General features: G+C 43.8%; 2 protein-coding genes across 2 annotated transcripts; one reads left to right on the top strand and one right to left on the bottom strand.

Annotated features, from left to right (window-relative positions):
* Positions 1–268: 268 nt before the first annotated feature.
* Positions 269–10,947, bottom strand: cmtm7 (CKLF-like MARVEL transmembrane domain containing 7). The gene is made up of 5 exons (XM_012860585.3): positions 10,743–10,947; positions 7,699–7,875; positions 6,045–6,143; positions 5,596–5,674; positions 269–5,018 (listed from the first exon to the last, which is right to left on the bottom strand). Exons 1-5 carry the CDS (start codon positions 10,851–10,853, stop codon positions 5,005–5,007), a joined length of 480 nt encoding a protein of 159 aa, XP_012716039.1. The 5' UTR covers positions 10,854–10,947; the 3' UTR covers positions 269–5,004.
* Positions 10,948–24,036: 13,089 nt separating this feature from the next.
* On the top strand, positions 24,037–25,741 carry LOC105921002 (snake venom serine protease KN13). Its single transcript, XM_036128553.1, has 6 exons — positions 24,037–24,202; positions 24,470–24,647; positions 24,705–24,899; positions 25,041–25,102; positions 25,219–25,340; positions 25,447–25,741. The coding sequence occupies exons 1-6, from the start codon at positions 24,163–24,165 to the stop codon at positions 25,600–25,602; spliced, it is 753 nt and encodes a 250-aa protein (XP_035984446.1). The 5' UTR covers positions 24,037–24,162; the 3' UTR covers positions 25,603–25,741.
* Positions 25,742–25,961: the final 220 nt, after the last annotated feature.

The following is a 25,961-nucleotide window of genomic DNA, read 5'->3' as shown; positions in this document are numbered from 1 at the left end:
CTCAGAACCATTTAGGTTCTCATGGTCCAGCAGAACATCTGAGGAGGCTCCATAAGTGGAGCAGCACCCGATGGAGCTGGACGGTTCTGTAGAAACAGAACCAGCGCTGGTCAGACTGCAGCTGTTCCTACAGAACCGGTTCTGGTAGCTCTGGTCTGGACCAGATTACGTCCAGATCAGACTGAACTGGGTTCTGGTCTCTGGTGTGAAACGGTTCTGGATGGGCTTTCCTCCAGCAGTGGCTCCCTTCCATTCAAGAACGAGTCCAAACGGTGCAATGAGACTTTAATTTAAAAGATGCAATAAATTACAGGATGTAGATTAAAAAACATATAAAAACAAAAGTCATGTGATCTGGTGACGTAACACTGCGGACATCTTCTAAAACCGAATAAAAGTCACTTCATCGCTTCCTCCCAGCAGCACCTCACACTTCTGGTTCTTCCGGGTTCTTCAGGTTCTGTTCTCCTTGGAACCACGCGGCCACTCTTTACACAAACAGAACAATAAGGCACTTTGGAGAACGAGCTGAACAATGTGAACGACCAGGATGTTCAGGTCCACATCAGGGATGATTTAGCAGAACCGCTCCAGAATCCAGATGGACAGAAAACTTGTAATAGGGAGAGGAAACCCGTTTATGGTTCTGCAGAATCAACCCCAGCGGACCGACAGCCTCAGGTCGGCTCACGTTCTGCACGGACGCCTGGGAAACACACACGGCTAAATAAATGATGTAAACAGTCGTGTTTGGCCTGGAACCAGAATCAATCGGATCAGCGTTTGTGTGGAGAGGAGAAGGATGAGAGCACGGCTGTAAACAGGGTCAGCTGCAGAACCTCCAGAGCTGGGAAACGGGCCATGGAGCCAGCAAGGCCCAGACTCTAGGAAACTGAAGGATTTCTTCTGGGTCCACGCAAAACATCCAGAACTATCAAGAGTGAAAACCAGACCCGGACTGGATCAACAGGAACGTCTAAAATCAACCAGAACCGAAGGTAATACTAAAAGTTTCAACTATTGAAATAGAAAATCTTAAACATTCAGCTGATACATTTTTCTCCAGTGATTCAAGCAAGATGAAAAATTTGATCTGTGCAGTGCATCGTAAACAGAAATAAAGCTGTTCCAAACTCAGAATAAAATAGAAATGAGCAGCAAGGCTCCAGCGTGTGAACAGACAGGAAACAGCTGAGTGTGACAATCAGGATGTGGAAGCTGATGAAGACAGCAGAGGGCCGGGAAGCTCGACTCAGCGGCTGGTTCCAGGCGTCCAGCGTGTTTTAGCTGCACGCCATGAATGACGCTGCTGTCTTTGCAGGACCCAACCCATTATTTCATTTCCTCTGCATATGAAGGATTATCTGAGAAGCAGTGTGACGGGAACATTTCAGCTCACAAAGACCCCATTCAGGGCCGGTTCTGTAACGTTCAGGGTCTACCAGCACACCGAGTCAGAGCTTTACAACCCGCACCAGAATACAGACAAGTCTGCAGGTTAAACATTTCTTCAGTAAACCAAACATTTACATAGTAAGACGTACAGTTTGAACAGATCTGGATGTGAATCTTTCATTCAGTGCTCTGTGCCACTTCAGAGGAAACGTGAATTCAGCTTTTAGAGCAGAAGCGTTTGGTTCTGATGTTGGGACGATGCTCACCGACTAAATGTTGGCTTTCTTATCAACGCTACTTCACTGGCTAGTGTGAACGTTTCCTGAAGCTCTGCAGGAGTGGGTTATGAAATGTTTAGTTTTACCAGCTGCAGCGGTACGACATCAGGGGGCAGAGACTAAACTCTGCAAGCAACCGAGGTTAAAGAGCAGGAATTATGAAGCAGAAAGGCTGTAGCAATCTAAATTTAAACTCCACTGAGGTCTGTCCATGCTCGAGAATCAAACTACGCAACTTTTGCATCCAGAAAAGAACTAAAAGCCTGCCGCTCTCTTAGCCTTGATAAAATACCATCAGATCCATCCTTTTTGACGCATTTTTCACTAAACAGTTTTAAAAACTACTAAATTATCTTTCAATCTCTGAGTGAACTGACTCTAGACTGGAAAAGATTGAGATTTTATCCAATATAATGATGATGTAAACCATAACAGGTGCTTCCTATGCTAGCATTAGCCCAACACGTTAGCATCCACTAACTTAGCTTAAGCTAAAACCTAAAACAAAAGCTTATGAAAGACAACGGTTTTTGGCACAGGTTTTACAACACCGATTACTACTATTGATTAAAAAATACAACAAGTTCAAAGTGTTATGTTCCCCGTTTTAAATATTTAAAGGACTTAAAGAACTGAACAAGCAAACACCGGCTAATTAGCTCCCATTCTTAGAAACCTGTTGCTACGCTACTGTTAGCTTTTTTGCTAGCCTAGCTTTTGCTAAGACGTCATCAAATAAGGCTTCAACCAGAGGGCATTTCTAAAAATAAGGAAAGCATAATTTTCCAAACAAACACAATTAACATTGATATATAAATAGATATGTTTAAAGTTGTTTAATTGTGTTTTTAATCCTAAAAGAGCTTCAAAAAATGAACTATCTTACAATATCCAATTAGCTTCCATTCTAGAAGAGTCTCGTTGCTTTGAAAGAAATTTAGTCTCATTAGGATCAGACATTAAATTTATAACAGATTTTTTATTTTTTTTTACGTTAAATTCGGTAGAAAACTCACTCCAGATCTCTGTGGTTCTATTTATTAATTTGACATATAAAGTAAAAATTAAAAACATATTTATTTTACAGTTTTTTGCATTTATAATTTAACCGATTCAGATTTCATATGCGTTTTTTAGCGTAGCAGGAAACAGTGGATTTTATTCATGCATTAGTGTTGAATTGTGTTCTCTGTGTGGAAATCTTTGTCCACGGAGTAATAAAACGCTGCGTTCACTGGTTTAAAAGACACATGAGTAAAACATGCAGAGAAAATACCACGGCATGATCAGAGGTATTTAGAGGTGCAGTTTGTGCTCCGACAGCCGAAGCATCTTTAAACACTCGTCTTTTTGCTTTAGGTGCAGCACTTTGGGTTTTTATTTCATTCAGCCAATATAAGAAAAACATGCTAGTTTATTTTTTTATTACATTTGTAACCTTTTTACTCTGAAAGTGAGGTGCATATTTTTCAGAAGACATCGGTGCACGTTCTGTAAGTCCCTGTGGAGGTAACAGTGCTTCATCTGTGTGCTTTATTCTGTCTCATTAGTGGTGCATGTTTTAAACCATGCCTTCATTTCTTTTATCCATGCAAACTTATTTTTATTTGTCAACTTTTGAATATTTCAGGTTTTGAAAATCCAAGCTTCCATCCTTGCTGTAAAACACATTTCAGTATCTGTGCTTGTAAATTATGAACCTGTGCAGTTTTTCCACATCAGGGATTTACTGAAACCCGATTCGATCCATTCGATTTCAGTTCTGCTTTCTTTGGTTCTAGTTTACGGTTCTGTCAAGTAAACATTTTAAGGTAAATTCAGACTCTTTTAGTTAAAAGCACCCAGGATGATTCCTGTGTAGAAATGACCCTTTTTCAGCAGGATGGAAAGAAAACGTTACCAATAAATGCACCGAGCAGAAAATAAACGGAAATAGCCTGTAAGCACAGATTGATTAATTATTATTAAGATATAAAAATTTATCACAGATATTAACACTTTTCTCTGGGTCCCTCTTGGTAGCATTGTTATCTAATTAGTACTTTATGGTTTGAAGTAATGATTTTACCAGGAGGCTTGGTGATGCTTCATAGGACTACATGTCTGAGCTGCAGGCTGCACACTGCCTGGTCAGCAGCTTCACCACGCCGCCATATTGGGAGGGTCAACACCGATGACAGGGCACGCACCTTTATGTGGCTGTAGGTCTCTCTCCAGAACCCTGACTGGGCCCAGCAAGCAGATCCGACCCGTCTGCTGGGCCCCTTGGAAGCTAAAAAACCCAGAACCCTGTTCTATTCTGTTCTCCAGTTTTCCTCTTAGAACCCATAATATAACGACTATAGTGATAAACCCTCTCCTGTTAAATGGTGGTTCAGCCATCAGAACCATGTATTAGATTAAACGGGCCACAGGTGACTGGACTTTACCCGACCCAGGTGTTATTTTGATCACTTTCCCATTTTTTCCACCATCAATGCCTTTTTTCCCCAGAATGGTTCTGATCCGGTGAAATATTCAGAACCTTCTGGATTTAAACGTCTATCCTAATGCAGGTGTTTCTGTCTCACAGTTTCCGGACCACAGGAAACTGTCTGGACCCAGATGTTCTGACATTCACGGTCCAATAATGTTTCTGATGCAGGTTTTTTAACACAGTGATTGTTCTGTCTGCCGCTCTGATGAAAAGATGCCGGACCCGATCCGGTCCCTGGTCGCCTGACTGCGGACCTGGCCGACTTTGCCCCTCCAAAGATGGCGGACGTGCTGCAGCCGACTGGGACTGCCACCAGAACCACGGGAGCCCGGTTAGCATAGCCATGTGAGCTAACGCCCTGCTGCACGTTAAGAAAAGCTGTTCACTGTTAACAGCTGAGGAAAGCGTCGGTCCAAACGTGTTCAGTGAGCCTGAAGAACCTCCGACATCCCATAATAAACACTGAGTGTTGGATAAAAAACAGCAAAGATGTGACGACTGATTCTGAGGCGACTTGATTAAAAATGACGGGTTTTTTTTCTGGGTTTATGGCGCAAACAGGAGGACCTGCCGATTTAAGATGTCCGACGATGACAGGAGAGAAAGGCATGATGGGAAAACATTTCCTAGCATGGCACTGAAACAGGAAATGTGACACAGAGCACCTTTAAGTGTCAGAAATAAGAAAAGCCTTGTTCGCTCAGGGTTTAGCGGGACAGTCTGAGGCACTCTCGCCTCGGGCAGTTTGGTTCTGGTCCAGATTCTCTTCTACCTCACACTTTATAATCCAATCAGCTCCATGGGGCAGAAAACTGACCAGGATGCAGCCATCTGCTTTCTTCAGGACGGGTCACTCTACATGGATTCACCTGCAGGGGGAGAAAAGCATGATGGGTAAATCAGAAGGGGGGGGGGGACTAAAGCTCTCGGGGTTCTGGCCTCAGATGATTGATTGGTTGAACTGTTTCCTGGTTAACGAGCTCAGAGGGTTCCTGTTTCTGCTCCTTCTGGACCAGACGGTGGAGGCGAGGAGTCAGACGGACAGAACCAACCACTGACCCGGCTCAGTTCATGGAGGTCTCTGCTCAAGGTTCTGATGGGTTTTCATCAATCAGCCTGAGGTCTGGACTTTGACTGGACCCCTGCAGCGCCTTGGTTCTTTTCTGTTTCAGCTGTGGATCAGCTACTGTGTTTGGATCATTTCTCTGAGCTTCCTGCTCTGACCTTGGGCTGAAGCTGCAGAGATGTTCTCCTCTCACAGGAGGATGGACTCAGATGGTCTGGACCTTATGACCCTTCCCACCCTGGCATCATGTTAACGCTCACCTGGAGGCTCCAGAGCAGCAAGCTGCAGAACCTGCTGCTTTCTCCCACATCACAGGTGGACTGTCCTAACATTAAATGTGAAAATAAAAACCCAAAAGGCAGAAGCAGGAGAGGACCTACCGACGGGGGGGCTACAGGCCACGCTGTAGGACGTCCACAGATTAACCACCATCAGGAACGTCGCTATGAAGCCAAACACCTGCAGAGAAACAACAGGTGGTGACAAAGTTTCTCTCTGCAGACAGAAAACAGAAAAGTCCTTCAGTCAGAACTTTGGGTTAGAAGAAGTTCTGCATGGATCTCAGGGAGGGAACAGGAAGAAGCGGGACGGACGGACAGAACCAGGAAGTTCCTGCCTGCAGCGCAAAGCTGGTGTGGTTCAGAGAGAGGTCTCACTCTGCCTCCAGTTCCAGAACCACACACCAGGAGGAAAACTCAGAAACATCATCAGTCGCTGTGGACCGACGCCTTTAAAGCGTCTCTGAGCTTCTCTGAGCCGTCCTCCACGTATCAGCGGAGGCTCTGCTGCAGATAATCTGCCTGATGAATCTAACAGGGAGGTTACGCACCGACGCCACCACCAGAGACGAAGCTCCTCCACATTTCACAGCAGCAGCGATGGAGGCGATGAAGATCAGGACGGACCCCACAGAGTAATGAAAGAACTCCTGAAACACAGAAACACAGTTTTACCCTCAGGTGTTTGATACGACACCTTTAACTCTAACTCTCTACAAAACGCACCTTTCAACCTTCTGGCACCTTCTGCTTCGCCTTAGATAAATATGTATTTACAGCGTCTTTGCTCTTTTCTATTGGACAGACATTAGTCTGTTAAGTTATTAAGGCTCACATCTAAAGGTGAGATGTAGTCCTGGTACCTGGGACCACATCTGGGACATTTGTCCAGACTGGGAAATAAAAGCCCAGCTGTGAGGAATGTGACGGTGTGAGGCACTAATCACGCTCACATGAGGCCCTCCAGGCGCTGGCAGGCGATTTTATTCCTTTTTAAACATTTAATCAGACTAACGAGCGGCTGGAGGTCAGCAGGAACCGAGTCCATGAGAGGAGAGGAGTTCCCCTCAGATGGACTTCATGCCCCGCATGGATCTTCCTCCTTTCTAAAGTTATCAAAGCGTTTTAAGGAGATAAAGAAATTACAGATTTAAACTATTTAAATATGGTTTAGACCTTTTGGAAACTCAGAGCTACATGCTTTGTTATAGATTTTGTCATTTTTAAATCTATATAAATCCAAATGTGAATAAACAAGCAGAGTACTGGAGTCAAATAAAGATTTAGATGCAGCTTTTTAAGAACAGGCCCCGCGTTGGTGACCCGTGGTTTAGGATAAAATGGTACCAGAACAGAACCGTTGTTCCTCCGTAAACTTTAGACATGAACTCTGAGCAGAGACGATGAAAGCCGACGTCTCAGTTTCATCTAATATCTGAGCTTGCGTGCCGCTGCTGGACGAGTGTGTCGGACGACTTCCTGTTGCTAAACTGTGAGGGTCCAGACCACTGAGCTATATAATACACTGGAGTGCTGATTTTGCCGAAAACCTGAAGTCACTGGCCGCCATCTTGCTACTCCCTACTCTCCCAGAATCCCACAGGATTTGGTTGCAACAACAAGCAGTTTTCTGGCTGAGTGAAAACGTTTCACAGGTAATTCTACAGTCAGTGGATGTACTAACACTATCAACTACTAGGAAATTAGGTGCTGAAATATTTTACATGTTATTCATATTAAATATATATATGTGTCTATATAAGTATGTGTTTATGTATATATGTATATATATGTATACACATATGTAAATATATGTTTTGTATATTGTTATTTATATATTTAAAATGTTAAATACATATATTTAAATGAATAAAATGCAAAATATTTCAGCACATGACTTTCTCATTACGTGATAGTTTTAGAACATAAGATAAAAGTATATGGCATTTCAGATTTTAAAAGTTTTAAGCCCGCCCTAAACATGAGAAAATCCTCGTTATTCGATGCTGTAGCGCACATATTCCCTAGTTACTGGAGGAAAATAGGGAGTACCAATATGGCGGCTGGTGGCTTCAAAGCGACTCGTTCAAACAGACGGTGATTAGCACTCCAGTGGTTAATATAGCTCAGTGGTCCAGACGCGTACGCGCGTCCTACGCTTAGCTTAGCTTCTCAGACGTCGGCGCAGAGGGGAAACCTTCTCACCGTCAGCGGCCAGTTGATGCAGGGCATCTTGGTCTGCAGCCTGAACAGGTGCATGAGGAAGAAGACGAGGAAGGCCACCAGGAACCACAGCACCACCACCTCGAAGAACTGGAACGCCGCCCAGCTGGGCCAGCCGTGGGTGAGGCGGATGCAGAGGAAGGCGATGAGCAGGGAGAGCTGCAAGGAGACACACACCTGGCTGTCAGCAGCAGAAACACCTGGGTCAGACGAGCCAATCGCTGCTCAGAGCTTCAGCTTAAAGAAACACACAAAGGCACCGGATTATTCTATAAGGCGCACCTAAAACCCTTAAATCTTCTCAAAGACTGATGGTGCTCCTTATCTATGATCATTGTTGTGCTTACTGACTGATTTTATGTGGAACAATGTTCTCAGAAATCTGTTAAAATCTGGAAATATGACTCTGGTTACCAACGAAGCTGCTCTGATCAATAGATATTAGGAGCATTACGGTACACTGTGTCACTACCTGAGGACCCCTGAGCTGTCTACAGACTGCCTGAATGTAATGTCTAAACTAGAAGTGCATTCATGTAAGGCAGCCTGGAGTACGCGCTAGCAACAATAAACCTAGTAAGTTAATTAAATATAAAGGTTTATTTAGGCCTTATGTTAGAAACAGGGCAGCTACCCTGCCTCCTGATAGAGACGGATTGCTCTTCCTCTCAGGAGAGAGCGATGCTAAGGAGGAAACAGACCGGATGCGTTAAAAAGCAAAGCAGCAAAGCAGCGTCCTACGCTTAGCTTAGCTTCTCATTTTAATCATTCAATAAATGTGCACCAGACGCATTACGCTACGATACATCTAAATTAGATTGAAGTTCTAATTTCAGACGGGAATACGCTCCTGTTTGGCAGGAAATAAACAGGAAAACAACATCCTGTGTTAAAGTTCACTTCCAGAAGTTTCCCAAAATAAGAGTCGTCTAAAATAAAGCGCCATAATGATGTAGTTGTGACAAGCTAACGAGCTAACAAGCTAAAATATGTGATTTCTAATCAAATGTGGTCAAGACACGAACTTTTAGGAGATGAAAACATAGGATATACAGTATTACTGATAATTTGTCTTCCTTTAATTACCTATGAAGTTCTTCTCTCTGCAGAATCACGCAGCTGTGTACTTTGTAGCGTCTGGTGTAACTTTACGCTTTTAAAAACACGCTGTAAGCCGCTTACATTACACAGCCAGAGTATTTCCTCCATAAGGTGAACACATTTCATTCCTTTGATGAAAACTGGGGACGTCTCTGATTTCTTTAAGCTAGAATCTCTACCAGGGGTTAGTTTGTTTAGTCTGAAGTGCAACGCCGACGGGGGGCGGGGAAGGTGCGTTCGCCAAAGCTCTGCTTACGTCCAGACAGCAGCAGGACCGGGTAAATACTAAACCGTTTTACTCCATCATACTGAATCAGGGACATTTCCAGGGACAGGTCATCCAAAACGGGGACTGTCCCCACAAATGGGGGGAATGTGGTCACCCTACCGGGGGGCGGGGTGATATTACACGTTTGGGAAGAATGTGTAATGCGCCTTATAATCCGACGGTACCAGAAGGTCGGTTCCTGACAGAATACGTCCCGAAGCAACAAGGACAGTAAATGGACCGGAAACAGGAATTAATAAAGACGGAAATAAGAAGCAGATTAAAAACTGCCGCAGACATGAAAACAGAACATCTGCTGGAAGAAACAAAACGGCTGAAAATAAACCTGCAATAAACCTGGAATAAACCTGGTTTAAACATGGAATAAAGCTTGAATAAACCTGGAATAAGCCTGGAATAAACCTGGTTTAAACCTGGAATATAAACCTGGCTTAAACATGGAATAAAGCTTGAATAAACCTGGAATAAGCCTGGAATAAACCTGGTTTAAACCTGGAATAAACCTGGATTAAACCTGGAATAAACCTGCAATAAGCCTGGAATAAACCTGGTTTAAACATGGAATAAACATTGAATAAACCTTGAATAAACCTGGAATAAACCTGGTTTAAACTGGAATAAACCTGGTTTAAACCTGGAATAAACCTGGTTTAAACCTGGTTTAAACCTGGAATAAACCTGGTTTAAACTGGAATAAACCTGGAATAAACCTGGAATGGCCTTACAGACAGAGAGCAGCCACAGCCGGCAGCTATTAACGACCAGAGCAGAGCAGCTCAGAACCAGGCGGAACATTTCAGACATTATACCAACTTCCTAATTAATCCACCTGAGAATTATCCGAAAAAATAATCAATTTTGAGAGGTTATTTAAATAATAAACGTTGATGGCACTGTTGAACTCAATCACAGTAAAATTCAGTTAAACGTGAAAGTTTAAAAGTGGTAGTTTTGTTATTTAAAGATGATTGCAGTTTATTTTATTGTTATATGTTTACTTAGTTGGAGGGGGGGGGGCATGAAAACTTTCTTTTAAATCACAGGGGGGGGGGGGCACCAAGAAGAGTTTGGGACTCACTAACATCTGGACATGCTGGACCCCAGGGCCAACATGATTTTATGAGCAATAATCCACGTTAGTAATGCAGGAACGCCACTTTCCCTCCATCTTCACCACAGCAGAGCGGCTCAGCGGCAGCATGGCTGATCTGTCTGGTGACACTGACTGACCTCTGACCTCTGACCCTGAGGGGCAATCCCCCGTTTATGTCTGAAGTTTTTTTTGTCTGGGAAGGTTGATGAAGAAATGACCAAAACGAGTATGAATAATAACAACAATATAAAATAATCCTAAACAGATAAATGATGAATTCTAAGACCATTATTTATTTATTTATTTTTTATTTTAGAGGGAGGGGGGGGGGCATTAACCCCGGTCCCTGTTTCTAAAATGTCTGCCCATGTTCGGACAGTAAACCCATAAAGTTTGGCCTGAAATAAAAAATAAAAAGTTAAACCAAAGGCAACTGGTCATAAACTAATAAACCGCAGTAATGATGAAGCCGCGGCCGGAGGCGCCCCGCCCGGCCTCCGGAGCCGCGGCGGAGCGGCGGAGCGGCGGGTCTCCGGGTCTCACCAGCTGGCCGATCTTCAGGAGCCCCGGGATGGTGCGGCTGTAGCCCAGGTTGAGGACGCTGTCCCCGGAGGACCTGCCGGTGCTGCTGGTGGTGATGACGGTGTGGGACATGCTGGACTACGGCGGAAATCTGCGCTTCTGCTCCGGTTCCCCCGCATGGGCAGCAGCGCCGTCGACCGAGTCAGACCTTCTGCTCCGCAGCCGCGCTGCAAAGCTGACGCCGCCGCGCACGGCCACTTCCGGGAGGACCTTCAGAATAAAAGGTAAAACACGTTTTCTGCACGAGAGGGCTGGACAATGATTTGATTAAAAACAACCAAACGATTGCTGTAATTAATATAATCACTTTAATTAAACAAATTACACTATCTGTATTTAGCCAAATTTAATAAACAAATTCCGGTCAGATTTCAATGCAACAAACTGAGCGATAGTTTTATTTACTGTGAAATGAAAGAGCATGTGTGGTCATTAAAAGACAAATGTTTTGTGTTGGACCCAACATTCACATGTAAGAGTTTAACTTGTCTGTAATAATTTTGCTCTAATCAAAAACATAAAGTTTCCATCTGCACCAGACACAAGTGCAGGTGGCCCGCACAAAATCAGCAGTTTTGGACACGCCTGCTTTAAACCGATGTTCTGAAGAGGTCTGGATCAGCGGTTCTCCAGGCCTTTCCTGTTTTTACGCACAGTTCTGGTCGTTGGGCCGTAAAATTACTCTGTACTTCTATCAGGGTGGAGAATGACGGTACTAGGAGGATGAAGGAGGATGAAAGTACCAGGAGGTATCAGGGTGAAGAACTGCAGCTCCATCCAGCATGGACCCATCAGGGTCAGATCAGGCGGTGATAAAGCAGCCGTGGGGCAGACTGACGGCACCACTGGTCTAACCCCTAAAAAAAGCTATAATCATGAAGCATAAACCAAACAGTTTTAAGGATATATTTATCTTTCATGCAGTGTTTTTAATTTTGCTGCTCTGAGGAATGAAACGTTGATTCGGGGCTTTTATTTTGACAGGAACATCCTGTGTGAGCAGCGTTCAGGGTCTCAGTGTGGGTAGGGAGGTGGGTGTGGTCTCCTTCAGGAAACACTGCAGCATCAACATCATCATCATCATCATGTGAAGCTTCATCTCAGAGCAAACAGAGGAACGTCCTCAGACCAGCAGCTGCAGGCGGAGCTTTCTCTCCGCCTTTCTCTGCAGCTTCATCGTTTTCTAACAGAAACCATGAAGAGCTTCATGCTTCAGGGCATTCTGTCCTTCACTCAGAGGTCACACCATGAAAACAACACGTGAAGAACAGAACCGGCTGCATGGATCCATCCACCAGTTCTCTCTTTAAGGCCTGTTTCCTGCATTTAACCAGATATTTGATCCTTTATTGTTTATTGTTAGTATTTGATCCCCAATTCTAGCTGAGCAAAAACAAAAAAGTATTAATAAAAACGACCAGATAATAAACCCTATGTGTGTGGGCGTGTACTAACTTCCTATCCAATCAGATGCCTCGTAAACATTTCAACAGAACTGCTACAGAGCAGTGGGCGGAGCCTTATCCAACCGTTGACCAATCAGAGCAGCTTCAGTTTTACATGAAGGTTAAACTTGTTAAAGTAGTTTTTCCTTTAATATTTGCTGACTTGAGGAGGATCAGACAGGAAGTGGATCAGACAGGAAGTGGGTCAGACAGGAAGTGGATCAGCTGGTCCACTGGTGGACTTCTAGAATCGGGTCTGCAGAGAGGACCATCAGTTCTGACCTTCCCTCCATCCAGGACCTAAACAGGTCAAAGGTCAGCTAGCATCTCTGCAGACCCCACACACTCTGGACACGACCTGTTCAGGCTTTCACCTGCAGGTGGCGCTGTTTACTGAAACCAGGCTCCACAGACTCAGGCGGTCTCTCTGATGAACATTTACCAGTCAGAGGAACCGGATCAGTACCAGAATGATCCCATCAGTCCAAACAGGTCTTCTTCTTTTCTAAAACACTGTGTTTATACATGCTGACGAGAAAAAATGATCTCCCTTTTCATGTTCATGTTCACTCTACTGAGTTCTCCTACTGCTCTCCAATCTGCATTGTTTGTTGTTATTTCAGCTTTTAACTTTTTGTTCTCTGTCATTTTTCTCTTCATAGAAGGTACACCTGGTCTGGCATTCTGTTAGCTGTGACATCATCAGGGGAGGCAGATCATCCTCTATTACCATCTAACATAGAAAGTACTCCTGGGTCAATGTGAGCTTCTGAGCTTTCTGTGTCTCTGCTCTGTCTTCTCTACCATAGAAAGTACTCCTGGGTCAATGTGAGCTTCTGAGCTTTCTGTGTCTCTGCTCTGTCTTCTCTAACATAGAAAGTACTCCTGGGTCAATGTGAGCTTCTGAGCTTTCTGTGTCTCTGCTCTGTCTTCTCTACCATAGAAAGTACTCCTGGGTCAATGTGAGCTTCTGAGCTTTCTGTGTCTCTGCTCTGTCTTCTCTACCATAGAAAGTACTCCTGGGTCAATGTGAGCTTCTGAGCTTTCTGTGTCTCTGCTCTGTCTTCTCTAAGCCCCAGTGGGTGGAGGCAGATGAGCGTTCACACTGAGCCTGGTTCTGGTTCTGCTGGAGGTTCTCCTCCCTGTTAAAGGGGAGTTTTCCTCTCCACTGTCGCTTCATGCATGCTCAGTATGAGGGATTGCTGCAAAGCCATCAACAATGCAGACGACTGTCCACTGTGGCTCTACGCTCTTTCAGGAGGAGTGAATGCTGCTTGGAGAGACTTGATGCAACCTGCTGGGTTTCCTTAGAGAGGAAACTTTCTCACCAACCTGGAGGATCTGATGGAAGCTGACTTTGGAAAGAGACTTGATGATGTGATGTTAATTGGAGCTATAGAAATAAAACTGAATGGATAAATTAAAGCTCCATGTCAGAGTTTTTCTTGCAGAAAGTACCAGAACCAAAGAGAACCGTTTATTGCACTGACGTTATGGAATCTTCTTTCTGCTGCAACAAGCAGCAGCTTCACTTTGTTTGCCTGTTAGTGATGAACAGAGCCGTGCTAATTGGTAACATGTCACCATCGTGTTTCTATTGATGGGTTTGCCAGCCTGGTGCCGGCCCGTTTGTGTGGAGTCGGTTTACAGGAGGCTATTGATCAGCTTCTGGGAATCCTTCAGACTGCGTCTCACAGGAGCCGGGTCAGAACCCTGCGCTCCTCTGGGAGCGTTCTGCAGCTCAGCGCTGATCTTCTACTCTGGATCTGCTCTTCACAATGTTTGAATGTCTGAGCCGAAGAGAAAACACTGAAAGTTCTGATGAATAATTTAAAGTGCTGCCTCGGTGCTGCAGAAATGGGCCGCGCCAACTAATGATGGATGGAGGGATGAAAACATCAGACTCGCTGCCGTCTCTCTATCTGAAGACCAAACGTGGCGTTTGTGCTGCAGAGCTCAGGTTGAGACCTTCTCATGGTTCTCCGCCTGCATTAGGGGGAACGTTGACATTTGGTCACGTTTCCTGTTAGTTAAAGCAGCTGAAGCTGTGTCACTGTTTCCAGTAAGTTAATGCAGAGGCTCTGAAGGTGTGAAAAACACTCTGAGCTGAAGGTAACGTGACCACAAGCTGCAGCTCTGAGCTTCAGCAGGAAACATCTCAGAAGGCCTTAAACTGGCTTTAAAACACCTCAAACTGAAGCTGAAAGGAAGAAGCAGAAAAGCAGCAGTTTGAAACAGGGAGGATTTTAGTTTTAGCTGTTGTGAGGGTCTTTAACGGTCTAAGCTGCCAGAATGGAGAGATGATGCCTGTTGCTTCACACTTGCCACCACATCCTGGAGATAAAGTCCGGTAAATCACACCAGCGTGTCATTCACAGCCCCTCTCACACGAGCAGCAGCAGGAAGCGAAGCTGAAACCTGCACCAGGTCCTGGCCAGCAGCTTCCAGATGAGCTGAACTGATTCTGGAACAGGAAGCTGTCCTAAAACTCTCCGGGGTTTCACATCAACATGGCTGCTCTGAGGTTTCAGGAGCCAAACGCCGGCGAGCGATCCGCCAAGGAAGCCTCAGCTGCACCGCAGCAGCGGCCGCCATCACCACACCCACAGGAAGGGGTTCTTCTGAAGGTTTCACCACACATCGCCTCTTCTCATTAGCTCTGTCTTTCATTCAAAGCACTTTAAAGATGGACCTGCTGTTCTGCAGGAAGAGAGAAGATGGAGCGCTGCAGAAAATGACGGATAACGTGTGAAAAAGGTGGTCTGTGTTTAGCCTGTGAGGAGTCCTGCTGCCTCATTCAGGGCGGCAGCAGCCAGTGTTTGCCACCTGAACACAGTCTTTTACACTGAATGCCCGTCCTGATGCAGCTGGGATTCAAACCCACAACCCCCGTATCAAAGCTGCAGCCTTAGGCCACCAGAGACCAGACACACAGACAGGTTGGTCTTTCAGAGGACTGCAGTGACCAGTCTGACCACCAGGAGGCAGCAGTTAAAGCTGCAGTTGGTAGTTATGAGAAAACTGTGGAGTAATTCACTGGAGTGCTGAGTGCTGCAAATCACAGAGGTTCCTATTGGCGTTGGATTAGTCTCATCACAGACCTCAGAGTTCAGCACAAATATATAGTCGGTCATTTGTGGGGGAATTTTACATTAATAAATACTGATAAGGCCGATTTACATGAAATAAACAGCAGACAGTCACAATTATTACCAATCACCTGTGGTCCCTAGATCAGACTAATCCTGTCAGAATAGGATTTTAGCCTCTTCCAGGATTATATTATCTCAAGATCTGTAAATAAGATGGAATTTTGTTTTTTTACTGCTAAACTTAAACATTTGTTTTACCTGAGTACGCCATATTATCAATAATTGTGCAATATTCACTCTGGTATTTATTCTTGCCGTTTCTTTAGAACTAATTTCAGAATAGGCTGGCTTATTTTCATTACTACTTATTGTGTGTAACTCTGTCACATCCAAATTTCTCCATTGTACGACAATAAATTATTTTTTTATATCTTAGCACAAAATGTGGTGGAGTGGAGAAAACTGTCCGCATGAACTTCAGGTGTCAGCAGTGGACCAGGACCAGGTGCCGGATTAAGAATGGAAAATCCTTGAAGTTCATCTGCGAGTCATGGCAGGTGAGCAAATACTTTTGGCAATTTAGAGTATCAATGTGAGTTAGAAATCTATATTTCTATATATTCTTTCACAGAGTATAGCTCAATCTAACATTTTTCTTTCACACAGACACGTTTTTAAGTCGATCAGCTGAAGTCTTAACCCCATTTGGGGCTTTCATAATTGACATTGACCAATACACAGGCTTTTTTGGCCTGTGGGACTCCGGAAGCAGCTGATGTGTACCAGCAGTCAAAGCGGCTCGGCTGGTCGCTGAGGCAAAAACTCGGGCGTGGGAAGAGTTCGGAGAGGCCATGGAGAAAGACTTCCGTACGGCTTCGAAGTGATTCTGGTCCACCATCCGGCGTCTCAGGAGGGGGAAGCAGTGCAGTACCAACACTGTTTACAGTGGGGGTGGTGTGCTGCTGACCTCGACTCGGGACGTCGTGCGTCGGTGGGCGGAATACTTCGAAGACCTCCTTAATCCCACCAACACGTCTTCCATTGAGGAAGCAGAGCCTGAGGACTCTGGGTCGGGTTCTCCCATCTCTGGTGCTGAGGTTGCCGAGGTTGTTAAAAAGCTCCTCGGTGGCAAGGCCCCGGGGGTGGATGAGATTCGCCCTGAGTACCTTAAGGCTCTGGATGTTGTGGGGCTGTGTTGGTTAACGCGGCTCTGCAGCATTGAGTGGACATCGGGGGCAGTTCCCCTGGATTGGCAGGCTGGGGTGGTGGTCCCCCTATTTAAAAAGGGGGGCCGGAGGGTGTGTTCCAACTACAGAGGAATCACACTCTTAAGCCTCCCTGGTAAGGTCTATTCAGGGGTTCTGGAAAGGAGGGTCCGTCAGATAGTCGAATCTGGGATTCAGGAAGAGCAGTGTGGTTTTCGTCCTGGCCGTGGAACACTGGACCAGCTCTACACCCTCAGCAGGATTCTGGAGGGGGCATGGGAGTTTGCCCAACCAGTCTACATGTGCTTTGTGGATCTGGAGAAGGCATTCGACCGTGTCCCCTGAGGGATCCTGGGGAGAGGGACGTCTGGGCCTCCCTACTGAAGCTGCTACCCCCGCGACCCGAGGAGGGAGAGGATGGATGGATGGATGGATGGATGGATGGATGGATGGATGGATTGATGGATTATTCCCACTACTCATAAAATATGTAAATTACAACTGCACAGTTTCAATGTTGTTTCTCCTCCAGGGAGGAAGAGGAGGGTCCTTCAGCCTGCAGGACATGGTGCAGAAAACATGAAGTGAGCTTAGAAGCGTCTCTCCAGGCTGGATAGACTGATAAACCCAAAGAAGTTATGATGATCTCATCCTCATGGTGGACCATGTGCTCCAAACATCCATTCAAAGCTTTTGACCCAAACTGCTCAGCAGAACCATGACTTCATCAGAAATAACTACCAGAAGTCCTCTCTCTGTGTAGTCAGCGTGTGAAGCTCAATATTTAACTGGAGATCTCTAAGTTACAAGTTGTTCCACTTTCCAAAAGTTTCCTTTGTCTGAGTTTTACTCTGCTATGAACTGTTTGTGGATTTTTAAACATGAATTCCCTCCAGACCTGCAACCCTAGTTCCTGCCTGAATTAGATGAGCTGATCAAACGTTACTCAGGTACATGTCAGAAAATGGAGGTGAAGAACGAGCTTCTCTGTCCATCTTCTTGAGACTCTTGAAGGCCCAGCTGTTCACAGAGCCTCTCCTCCCTGAGCTCCTGGTCCGTACGTCCCTCTCTGGCTCAGCCTGCCCCCCCTGACAGACCCTGACTGGTGGTCTGCCTCTAAGCAGCTCATTGTTAGCTTTGATGCTAACTGCAGCGTTAGCGCCGCCTTGCTGAGGCGCTTTGGATCAAAGAAGCAGACAAACAGAAACTGGTTATCAGGCCTTGCAGCAGCAGCAGCAGCAAGGTTAGGGGTTCAAATCTGCACAGTTTGCTTGTTCTCCTTGTGCATAGGCGGGTTCTCTCAGGGTACTCTGGCTTCTACCTACAGTCCAACAGAATGACGGTCAGGTTAATTGGTCTCTATAAATTTACCTTAGAGCTGAGTTCATGTCTCTGTTGCTGTCTAAGAGGGCTGGAGACTTGTCCAGGGTGGAAAACCCAATATGTTGTTTACCTCCTTGCTGGCTTTGCAGTTTCTTCAATCTTATAATCTGTTGTTGTGTTTAATTCACAAATATAAATCCATGTTTGCACATTTCTTTAATCAGAGTATGTTTTTTTAATAACTGCAATGTATGTTTTTTTCTTGTGCAGTAAATTTGCCCTTACAGTACAGTCTCTTATTTTTACTTTTTAATTATTTTACCTTTCTGGCAATCTGAATGCTTCAACTAACCTTTCACTTTGCTGCTGATGAGCCTGAAGTTCCCCTCAGAGGGACAATAAAGGTGACTTTTATTAAGTTATATTCTATGTTACAAGCTATTGTCTATAGTTTCATTGGTTTTACCCATTTACTCCACATTCAGTGTACAAGTTAGGCAGCAGACGTTTAAACAGATGTAATATTGAAGAATTCAGCACAGGAGCCTACGACGTGTCTGCAGTTATTCTGAATGCAAATGTAACCCAGCAGAGCATCAGCGTTTTAGGAGTGAACCGACTCAGTTTGATAAGCAAACAGTTGAAGCCAATATTTTATGTCAACCTGAGACAAAGCTATCACTGAAATAAAAACGGACGCTTACTCCAAGGGAACCTCATGGAAATGAAATTTTCATATAGAGAGACAACGATGAATTAGGAAAAAGGACAACAGAGAGACACGCAGGACAAAGAGCCGTGCACACAGACACCAGCAGCTCATCAGTATTTGCTGGCTTTGCAGTTTCTTCATTCTTATAATCTGTTGTTGTGTTTAATTCATAAATATAAAACCATGTTTTCAACATTTCTTTATTATTATGTTTTTTTAACAACTGCAATGTATAATTTTTCTTGTGCAGTAAATTTGCCTTTACAGTACAGTCTCTTATTTTTACTTTTTAATTATTTTACCTTTCTGGAAATCTGAATGCTTCAACTAACCTTTCACTTTGCTGCTGATGAGCCTGAAGTTCCCCTCAGAGGGACAATAAAGGTGACTTTTATTAAGTTATATTCTATGTTACAAGCTATTGTCTATAGTTTCATTGGTTTTACCCATTTACTCCATATTCAGTGTACAAGTTAGGCAGCAGACGTACCATACCTTACCAACTTTATTTATGAAGCACTTTATACACTGATAGGACCAAAGTGCTGTACACAATCATAAAATACAATGCAATTATAAAATAGAAAGAATCGAATATAAAATACATATTAGAAATAGACACAATAAAACTAAGTGAAATCTCTCAGATTGTGCCAAAAGCCAAGGAAAAAAGATGAGTCTTAAGAAGAGACTTAAAAATAGCAAGTGAAGAGGCCTGTCTTTTGCTCAAAGGCAGATCGTTCCATAGCTTAGGAGCTGCCACAGAAAAAGCATGATCCCCTCTGAGCTTGCATTTTGTCTTTGGGACCCTCAAAAGCAACTGATCAGCTGACCTGAGGGAACAGGAGGGGGTGTAAGACTGTAACAGCTCAGACAGATGGGGAGGGGCAAGGCCATTAGGAGCTTTAAAAACAAATAAGAGGATTTTAAAATCAATCCTAAAATGCACTGGCAACCAATGTAAGGAAGCTAAAACAGGGGAAATGTGGTCAAATTTTCCTGTACCTGTTAAAAGATGTTTAAACAGATGTAATATTGAAGAATTCAGCACAGGAGCCTACGACGTGTCTGCAGTTATTCTGAATGCAAATGTAACCCAGCAGAGCATCAGCGTTTTAGGAGTGAACCGACTCAGTTTGATAAGCAAACAGTTGAAGCCCATATTTTATGTCAACCTGAGACAAAGCTATCACTGAAATAAAAACGGACGCTTATTCCAAGGAAACCTCATGGACATGAAATTTTCATATAGAGAGACAACGATGAATTAGTTTCAGGTGAATGTAGCTGACGTGTCTCTAAGCTGTTAGCTGATCCATCATCTCTACCCGTTGCCTCCCTGCAGGACTGTGACCGTTGGACGAGAGGCGTGACGGGTCTCCAGTTCATCACAGGACACAGAGAGACACGCAGGACAAAGAACCGTGCACACAGACACCCAGCAGCTCAGCAGGGATTGGACGGAGCCGTTTATCAGGGAGACTCATGCTGACCCTCCAGGGAGGAAGAGGAGGGTCCTTCAGCCTGCAGGACATGGTGCAGAAAACATGAAGTGAGCTTAGAAGCGTCTCTCCAGGCTGGATAGACTGATAAACCCAAAGAAGTTATGATGATCTCATCCTCATGGTGGACCATGTGCTCCAAACATCCATTCAAAGCTTTGGACCCAAACTGCTCAGCAGAACCATGACTTCATCAGAAATAACTACCAGAAGTCCTTTCTCTGTGTAGTCAGTGTGTGAAGCTCAATATTTAACTGGAGATATCTAAGTTACAAGTTGTTCCACTTTCCAAAAGTTTCCTTTGTCTGAGTTTTACTCTGCTATGAACTGTTTGTGGATTTTTAAACATGAATTCCCTCCAGACCTGCAACCCTAGTTCCTGCCTGAATTAGATGAGCTGATCAAACGTTACTCAGGTACATGTCAGAAAATGGAGGTGAAGAACGAGCTTCTCTGTCCATCTTTTGAGACTCTTGAAGGCCCAGCTGTTCACAGAGCCTCTCCTCCCTGAGCTCCTGGCCCGTACGTCCCTCTCTGGCTCAGCCTGCCCCCCCTGACAGACCCTGACTGGTGGTCTGCCTCTAAGCAGCTCATTGTTAGCTTTGATGCTAACTGCAGCGTTAGCGCCGCCTTGCTGAGGCGCTTTGGATCAAAGCATCAAGCAGACAAACAGAAACTGGTTATCAGGCCTTGCAGCAGCAGCAGCAGCAGCAAGGTCCTGGGTTCAAATCTGCACAGTTTGCTTGTTCTCCTTGTGCATAGGCGGGTTCTCTCAGGGTACTCTGGCTTCTACCTACAGTCCAACAGAATGACGGTCAGGTTAATTGGTCTCTATAAATTTACCTTAGAGCTGAGTTCATGTCTCTCTGTTGCTGTCTAAGAGGGCTGGAGACTTGTCCAGGGTGGAAAACCCAATATGTTGTTTACCTCCTTGCTGGCTTTGCAGTTTCTTCAATCTTATAATCTGTTGTTGTGTTTAATTCATAAATATAAATCCATGTTTGCACATTTCTTTAATCAGAGTATGTTTTTTTAATAACTGCAATGTATGTTTTTTTCTTGTGCAGTAAATTTGCCCTTACAGTACAGTGTCTTATTTTTACTTTTTAATTATTTTACCTTTCTGGCAATCTGAATGCTTCAACTAACCTTTCACTTTGCTGCTGATGAGCCTGAAGTTCCCCTCAGAGGGACAATAAAGGTGACTTTTATTAAGTTATATTCTATGTTACAAGCTATTGTCTATAGTTTCATTGGTTTTACCTATTTACTCCATATTCAGTGTACAAGTTAGGCAGCAGACGTTTAAACAGATGTAATATTGAAGAATTCAGCACAGGAGCCTACGACATGTCTGCAGTTATTCTGAATGCAAATGTAACCCAGCAGAGCATCAGCGTTTTAGGAGTGAACCGACTCAGTTTGATAAGCAAACAGTTGAAGCCAATATTTTATGTCAACCTGAGACAAAGCTATCACTGAAATAAAAACGGACGCTTACTCCAAGGGAACCTCATGGAAATGAAATTTTCATATAGAGAGACAACGATGAATTAGGAAAAAGGACAACAGAGAGACACGCAGGACAAAGAGCCGTGCACACAGACACCAGCAGCTCATCAGTATTTGCTGGCTTTGCAGTTTCTTCATTCTTATAATCTGTTGTTGTGTTTAATTCATAAATATAAATCCATGTTTTCAACATTTCTTTATTATTATGTTTTTTTAACAACTGCAATGTATAATTTTTCTTGTGCAGTAAAATTGCCCTTACAGTACAGTGTCTTATTTTTACTTTTTAATTATTTTACCTTTCTGGGAATCTGAATGCTTCAACTAACCTTTCACTTTGCTGCTGATGAGCCTGAAGTTCCCCTCAGAGGGACAATAAAGGTGACTTTTATTTAGTTATATTCTATGTTACAAGCTATAGTCTATAGTTTAATTTCTTTTACCCATTTACTCCACATTCAGTGTACAAGTTAGGCAGCAGACGTTTAAACAGATGTAATATTGAAGAATTCAGCACAGGAGCCTACGACGTGTCTGCAGTTATTCTGAATGCAAATGTAACCCAGCAGAGCATCAGCGTTTTAGGAGTGAACCGACTCAGTTTGATAAGCAAACAGTTGAAGCCAATATTTTATGTCAACCTGAGACAAAGCTATCACTGAAATAAAAATGGACGCTTACTCCAAGGAAACCTCATGGAAATGAAATGTTCATAAAGAGGGACAACGATGAATTAGTTTCAGGTGAATGTAGCTGACGTGTCTCTAAGCTGTTAGCTGATCCATCATCTCTACCCGTTGCCTCCCTGCAGGACTGTGACCGTTGGACGAGAGGCTGGACGGGTCTCCAGTTCATCACAGGACACCAGAGAGACACGCAGGACAAAGAGCCGTGCACACAGACACCCAGCAGCTCATCAGGGATTAGACGGAGCCGTTTATCAGGGAGACTCATGCTGACCCTCCAGGGAGGAAGAGGAGGGTCCTTCAGCCTGCAGGACATGGTGCAGAAAACATGAAGTGAGCTTAGAAGCGTCTCTCCAGGCTGGATAGACTGATAAACCCAAAGAAGTTATGATGATCTCATCCTCATGGTGGACCATGTGCTCCAAACATCCATTCAAAGCTTTTGACCCAAACTGCTCAGCAGAACCATGACTTCATCAGAAATAACTACCAGAAGTCCTCTCTCTGTGTAGTCAGTGTGTGAAGCTCAATATTTAACTGGAGATCTCTAAGTTACAAGTTGTTCCACTTTCCAAAAGTTTCCTTTGTCTGAGTTTTACTCTGCTATGAGCTGTTTGTGGATTTTTAAACATGAATTCCCTCCAGACCTGCAACCCTAGTTCCTGCCTGAATTAGATGAGCTGATCAAACGTTACTCAGGTACATGTCAGAAAATGGAGGTGAAGAACGAGCTTCTCTGTCCATCTTCTTGAGACTCTTGAAGGCCCAGCTGTTCACAGAGCCTCTCCTCCCTGAGCTCCTGGTCCGTACGTCCCTCTCTGGCTCAGCCTGCCCCCCCCTGACAGACCCTGACTGGTGGTCTGCCTCTAAGCAGCTCATTGTTAGCTTTGATGCTAACTGCAGCGTTAGCGCCGCGTTGCTGAGGCGCTTTGGATCAAAGCATCAAGCAGACAAACAGAAACTGGTTATCAGGCCTTGCAGCAGCAGCAGCAAGGTCCTGGGTTCAAATCTGCACAGTTTGCTTGTTCTCCGTGTGCATAGGCGGGTTCTCTCAGGGTACTCTGGCTTCTACCTACAGTCCAACAGAATGACGGTCAGGTTAATTGGTCTCTATAAATTTACAGTAGAGGTGAGTTCATGTCAAGTTAAAATTGACCAAATAAACTTTTAAATTGCAATTGTAAAGATTTTTTTTTTCCATTTCATGTCTTATTTTTTTCCTGCTCAATAATAAACAAACCCATAATATTTGAATAACAGCCTGATGTCTTTAGAAAAAGGAGCTGTATATCATTCTCGATATGAAAGCTAACATCCTATGAACAACAGCATGGGTCGCTCTTTCTACAAAAACTGCTTCATTTTGCCAAATTTACTTCCAGTTCAGCTTTGGGGGAAAAGTCACCGTATTAAAATATGGCTGGTAAGTGATGAGTACTTTGTGTTCTCCTTTAAATTTTAGATGACTTTTATTTGTATCTTTTATTTAAAGGCTTCACATTTAACTATAATATACTATAATTTTTTTAAATGTCTAAATTCTGCTTTAACAAGACAAACTTTTACGTGAGAGGTGGACTGTATGTGTTTTAGTTGTATACAATTTAGAGCAGTTTATCTGCTTTAAAGACTATTATAGTTTAATAATTAATTAATTAATAAACTTTATGTCTTTTCATCTTTTTAGTTGCATCTTTTTGTCAGTTCATCAAAAGAAACTGTCTGAGTTTTATTAAAATGACTTAGTAAAATCAGCCTTGCCTGTCCGCCTATGGCAGCGCGCTGTGGAGGTGCTGATAAGCTTCCATGCTGTGATTGGTGGCTTCAGGTCCAACAGGAAGGTGTGAGCAGAGTTTAAAGGTTCTGCAGGACTGCAGACATTCACGGGGATCTGGACCACAGCAATGGCTCTGCTGAAGCTTCTCCTCCTCCTGCTGGGGCTTGGTGAGTCAGGACATCCTGTGGACACTTCAGGGGACACTGATCCTTTAGCTGAGACCTGCACGTCTCAGGGAGGTTTCTGTTCTCTGATGTTTGAGACAGAAATGTTTGATTGTTTCTGGGTTATGGAGTAGAAACGTCACTAAAGTTATGCTGACTAGTGGTTTAATTTTAAGACATTTTCTGGATGTTTTTTTGCCTAAAGCTAAGATGTTGCTGCCTTATTTCTGACATGTGGATCTTCTAAAAACAGCGTGCTTTCCTCTTCAGGTGTTGCAGTGAACTCAGACTCAGTGTCTCTGCAGAAGAGAATCATTGGAGGCCATGACTGTCTTGATAACGAGCGTCATTATCATGTGGTGATCTATTCATTTGATGACTTTAGCTGTGGAGGATCTCTGATCAGCAATCGGTGGATCCTGACAGCAGCTCACTGCGCAAAGCCATGGTGAGAACATTACCAGCAGTAACCATGGTTCTGTTTTGATTTTCTCTAACCAAATCTTTTCAACAGGGGCCTTACTGCAGGATTGGGAGAACATCCACCCAATAACAATCAAAACCTTAATAATAATCAACACTCTGTTCTGGATCGGATTGAAATCTTTGGTCCCAACCATGACATCGTGATGGTGAGGCTCCAGACACCAACAACTATCCCCCCTGTCCAACTTCCTAACTGTGGGAATCGTCTCAGAATGTAAGTCAGTCTCTGATAAATCAGGAAACTGTTCAGACTGTAGATGAAACTCTGAATCGTTTGTGTTTCAGAAGCAGAGAGATAAACTCAGGCTCTGGATGTAGTTATTTTATTATGGATGTTTTACTCTCCCTGTTTCAGAGGTGACACAGTCCAGCTTGCAGGAAATGCAGCAACAGGAAGAGGCCCTAATTATGAGCGAAGTAAGAAAAATGTTCTTCTTCTCAGCAGATCATCTTTGGCTTAGTCGTTTCTGTGTCATCACCTTCAGACAGGAAGGTTTGTGAAAATCATTTAATGATTGTTTTACTTCCTGCAGTCAGAATGGCCAGGCCTGCCCATCTTCAGTGTGTCAACATGAATGTTGATGCCATTAATGTTAATCACCCTACACACGGACACGTCTTCACTGTCCAAGCTCCAGGCACGGACATATGTTTCGTAAGTTAATGTCTTCACCAGCATCAGAGGATGGCAGCTTTCTCTGTTTCATCACAAAACCAAACATGTTAACATGAAATCTGAAGATGATGTTTGTTTCCCTCAGGGTGACTCTGGTGGAGGAGTGGTGCGCAACAACATGATTTATGGTGTGATTTCTGCTATGGGAAATGGCACACACGCATGTCAGGCACAAGCTTATATGATGGATGTTTGTGAATACTTGCCCTGGATCAACCAAGTGCTCGCTCGTCCGCTATAAATCAACTAGGAGTTCTGTGGTTTGGCTTCCAGGATTGAAACATTCAGAAATTATGTTTCACAAGAAGATTTTGAATGAATCCACATTTTTAATACAGTCTCCACTGTTGCATAAATAAAAAATAAATGAATGCCAATAATATAAATGCTCCCTGGCTCTTGGCTGATTTATTGTTCGTTCTTCTGCCGTTTAAGATCAGTTTTAGATTAACCAAATTTCACCTTATTTTAAAATCATTTGAAACTCAAGACAATTTGATGTCAGCGGTGGCTGGTAAAAATAAAATGAGAGACAGAAAGTGTGAAATTAAATTAGTATTTAGCTTTTAAAAGAACAGTGTAATTATACCTACAGATATA

The sequence above is a fragment of the Fundulus heteroclitus genome, chromosome 3, assembly GCF_011125445.2.
Source record: "Fundulus heteroclitus isolate FHET01 chromosome 3, MU-UCD_Fhet_4.1, whole genome shotgun sequence".
Taxonomy (NCBI): domain Eukaryota; kingdom Metazoa; phylum Chordata; class Actinopteri; order Cyprinodontiformes; family Fundulidae; genus Fundulus; species Fundulus heteroclitus.
This window is presented reverse-complemented; position numbering and strand designations above follow the sequence as displayed.

Coding starts and splice junctions, on each gene's coding strand:
- cmtm7 (XM_012860585.3), bottom strand. CDS start 10,853: ATGTCCCACACCGTCATCACCACCAGCAGCACCGGCAGGTCCTCCGGG. Junction 6,144..7,698: donor GCATCAACTGGCCGCTGACG/GTGAGAAGGTTT, acceptor TCTGTGTTTCAG/GAGTTCTTTCATTACTCTGT. Junction 5,675..6,044: donor CGTCTCTGGTGGTGGCGTCG/GTGCGTAACCTC, acceptor GTTTCTCTGCAG/GTGTTTGGCTTCATAGCGAC.
- LOC105921002 (XM_036128553.1), top strand. CDS start 24,163: ATGGCTCTGCTGAAGCTTCTCCTCCTCCTGCTGGGGCTTG. Junction 24,648..24,704: donor GCTCACTGCGCAAAGCCATG/GTGAGAACATTA, acceptor CTAACCAAATCT/TTTCAACAGGGGCCTTACTG. Junction 25,103..25,218: donor AGGCCCTAATTATGAGCGAA/GTAAGAAAAATG, acceptor TACTTCCTGCAG/TCAGAATGGCCAGGCCTGCC.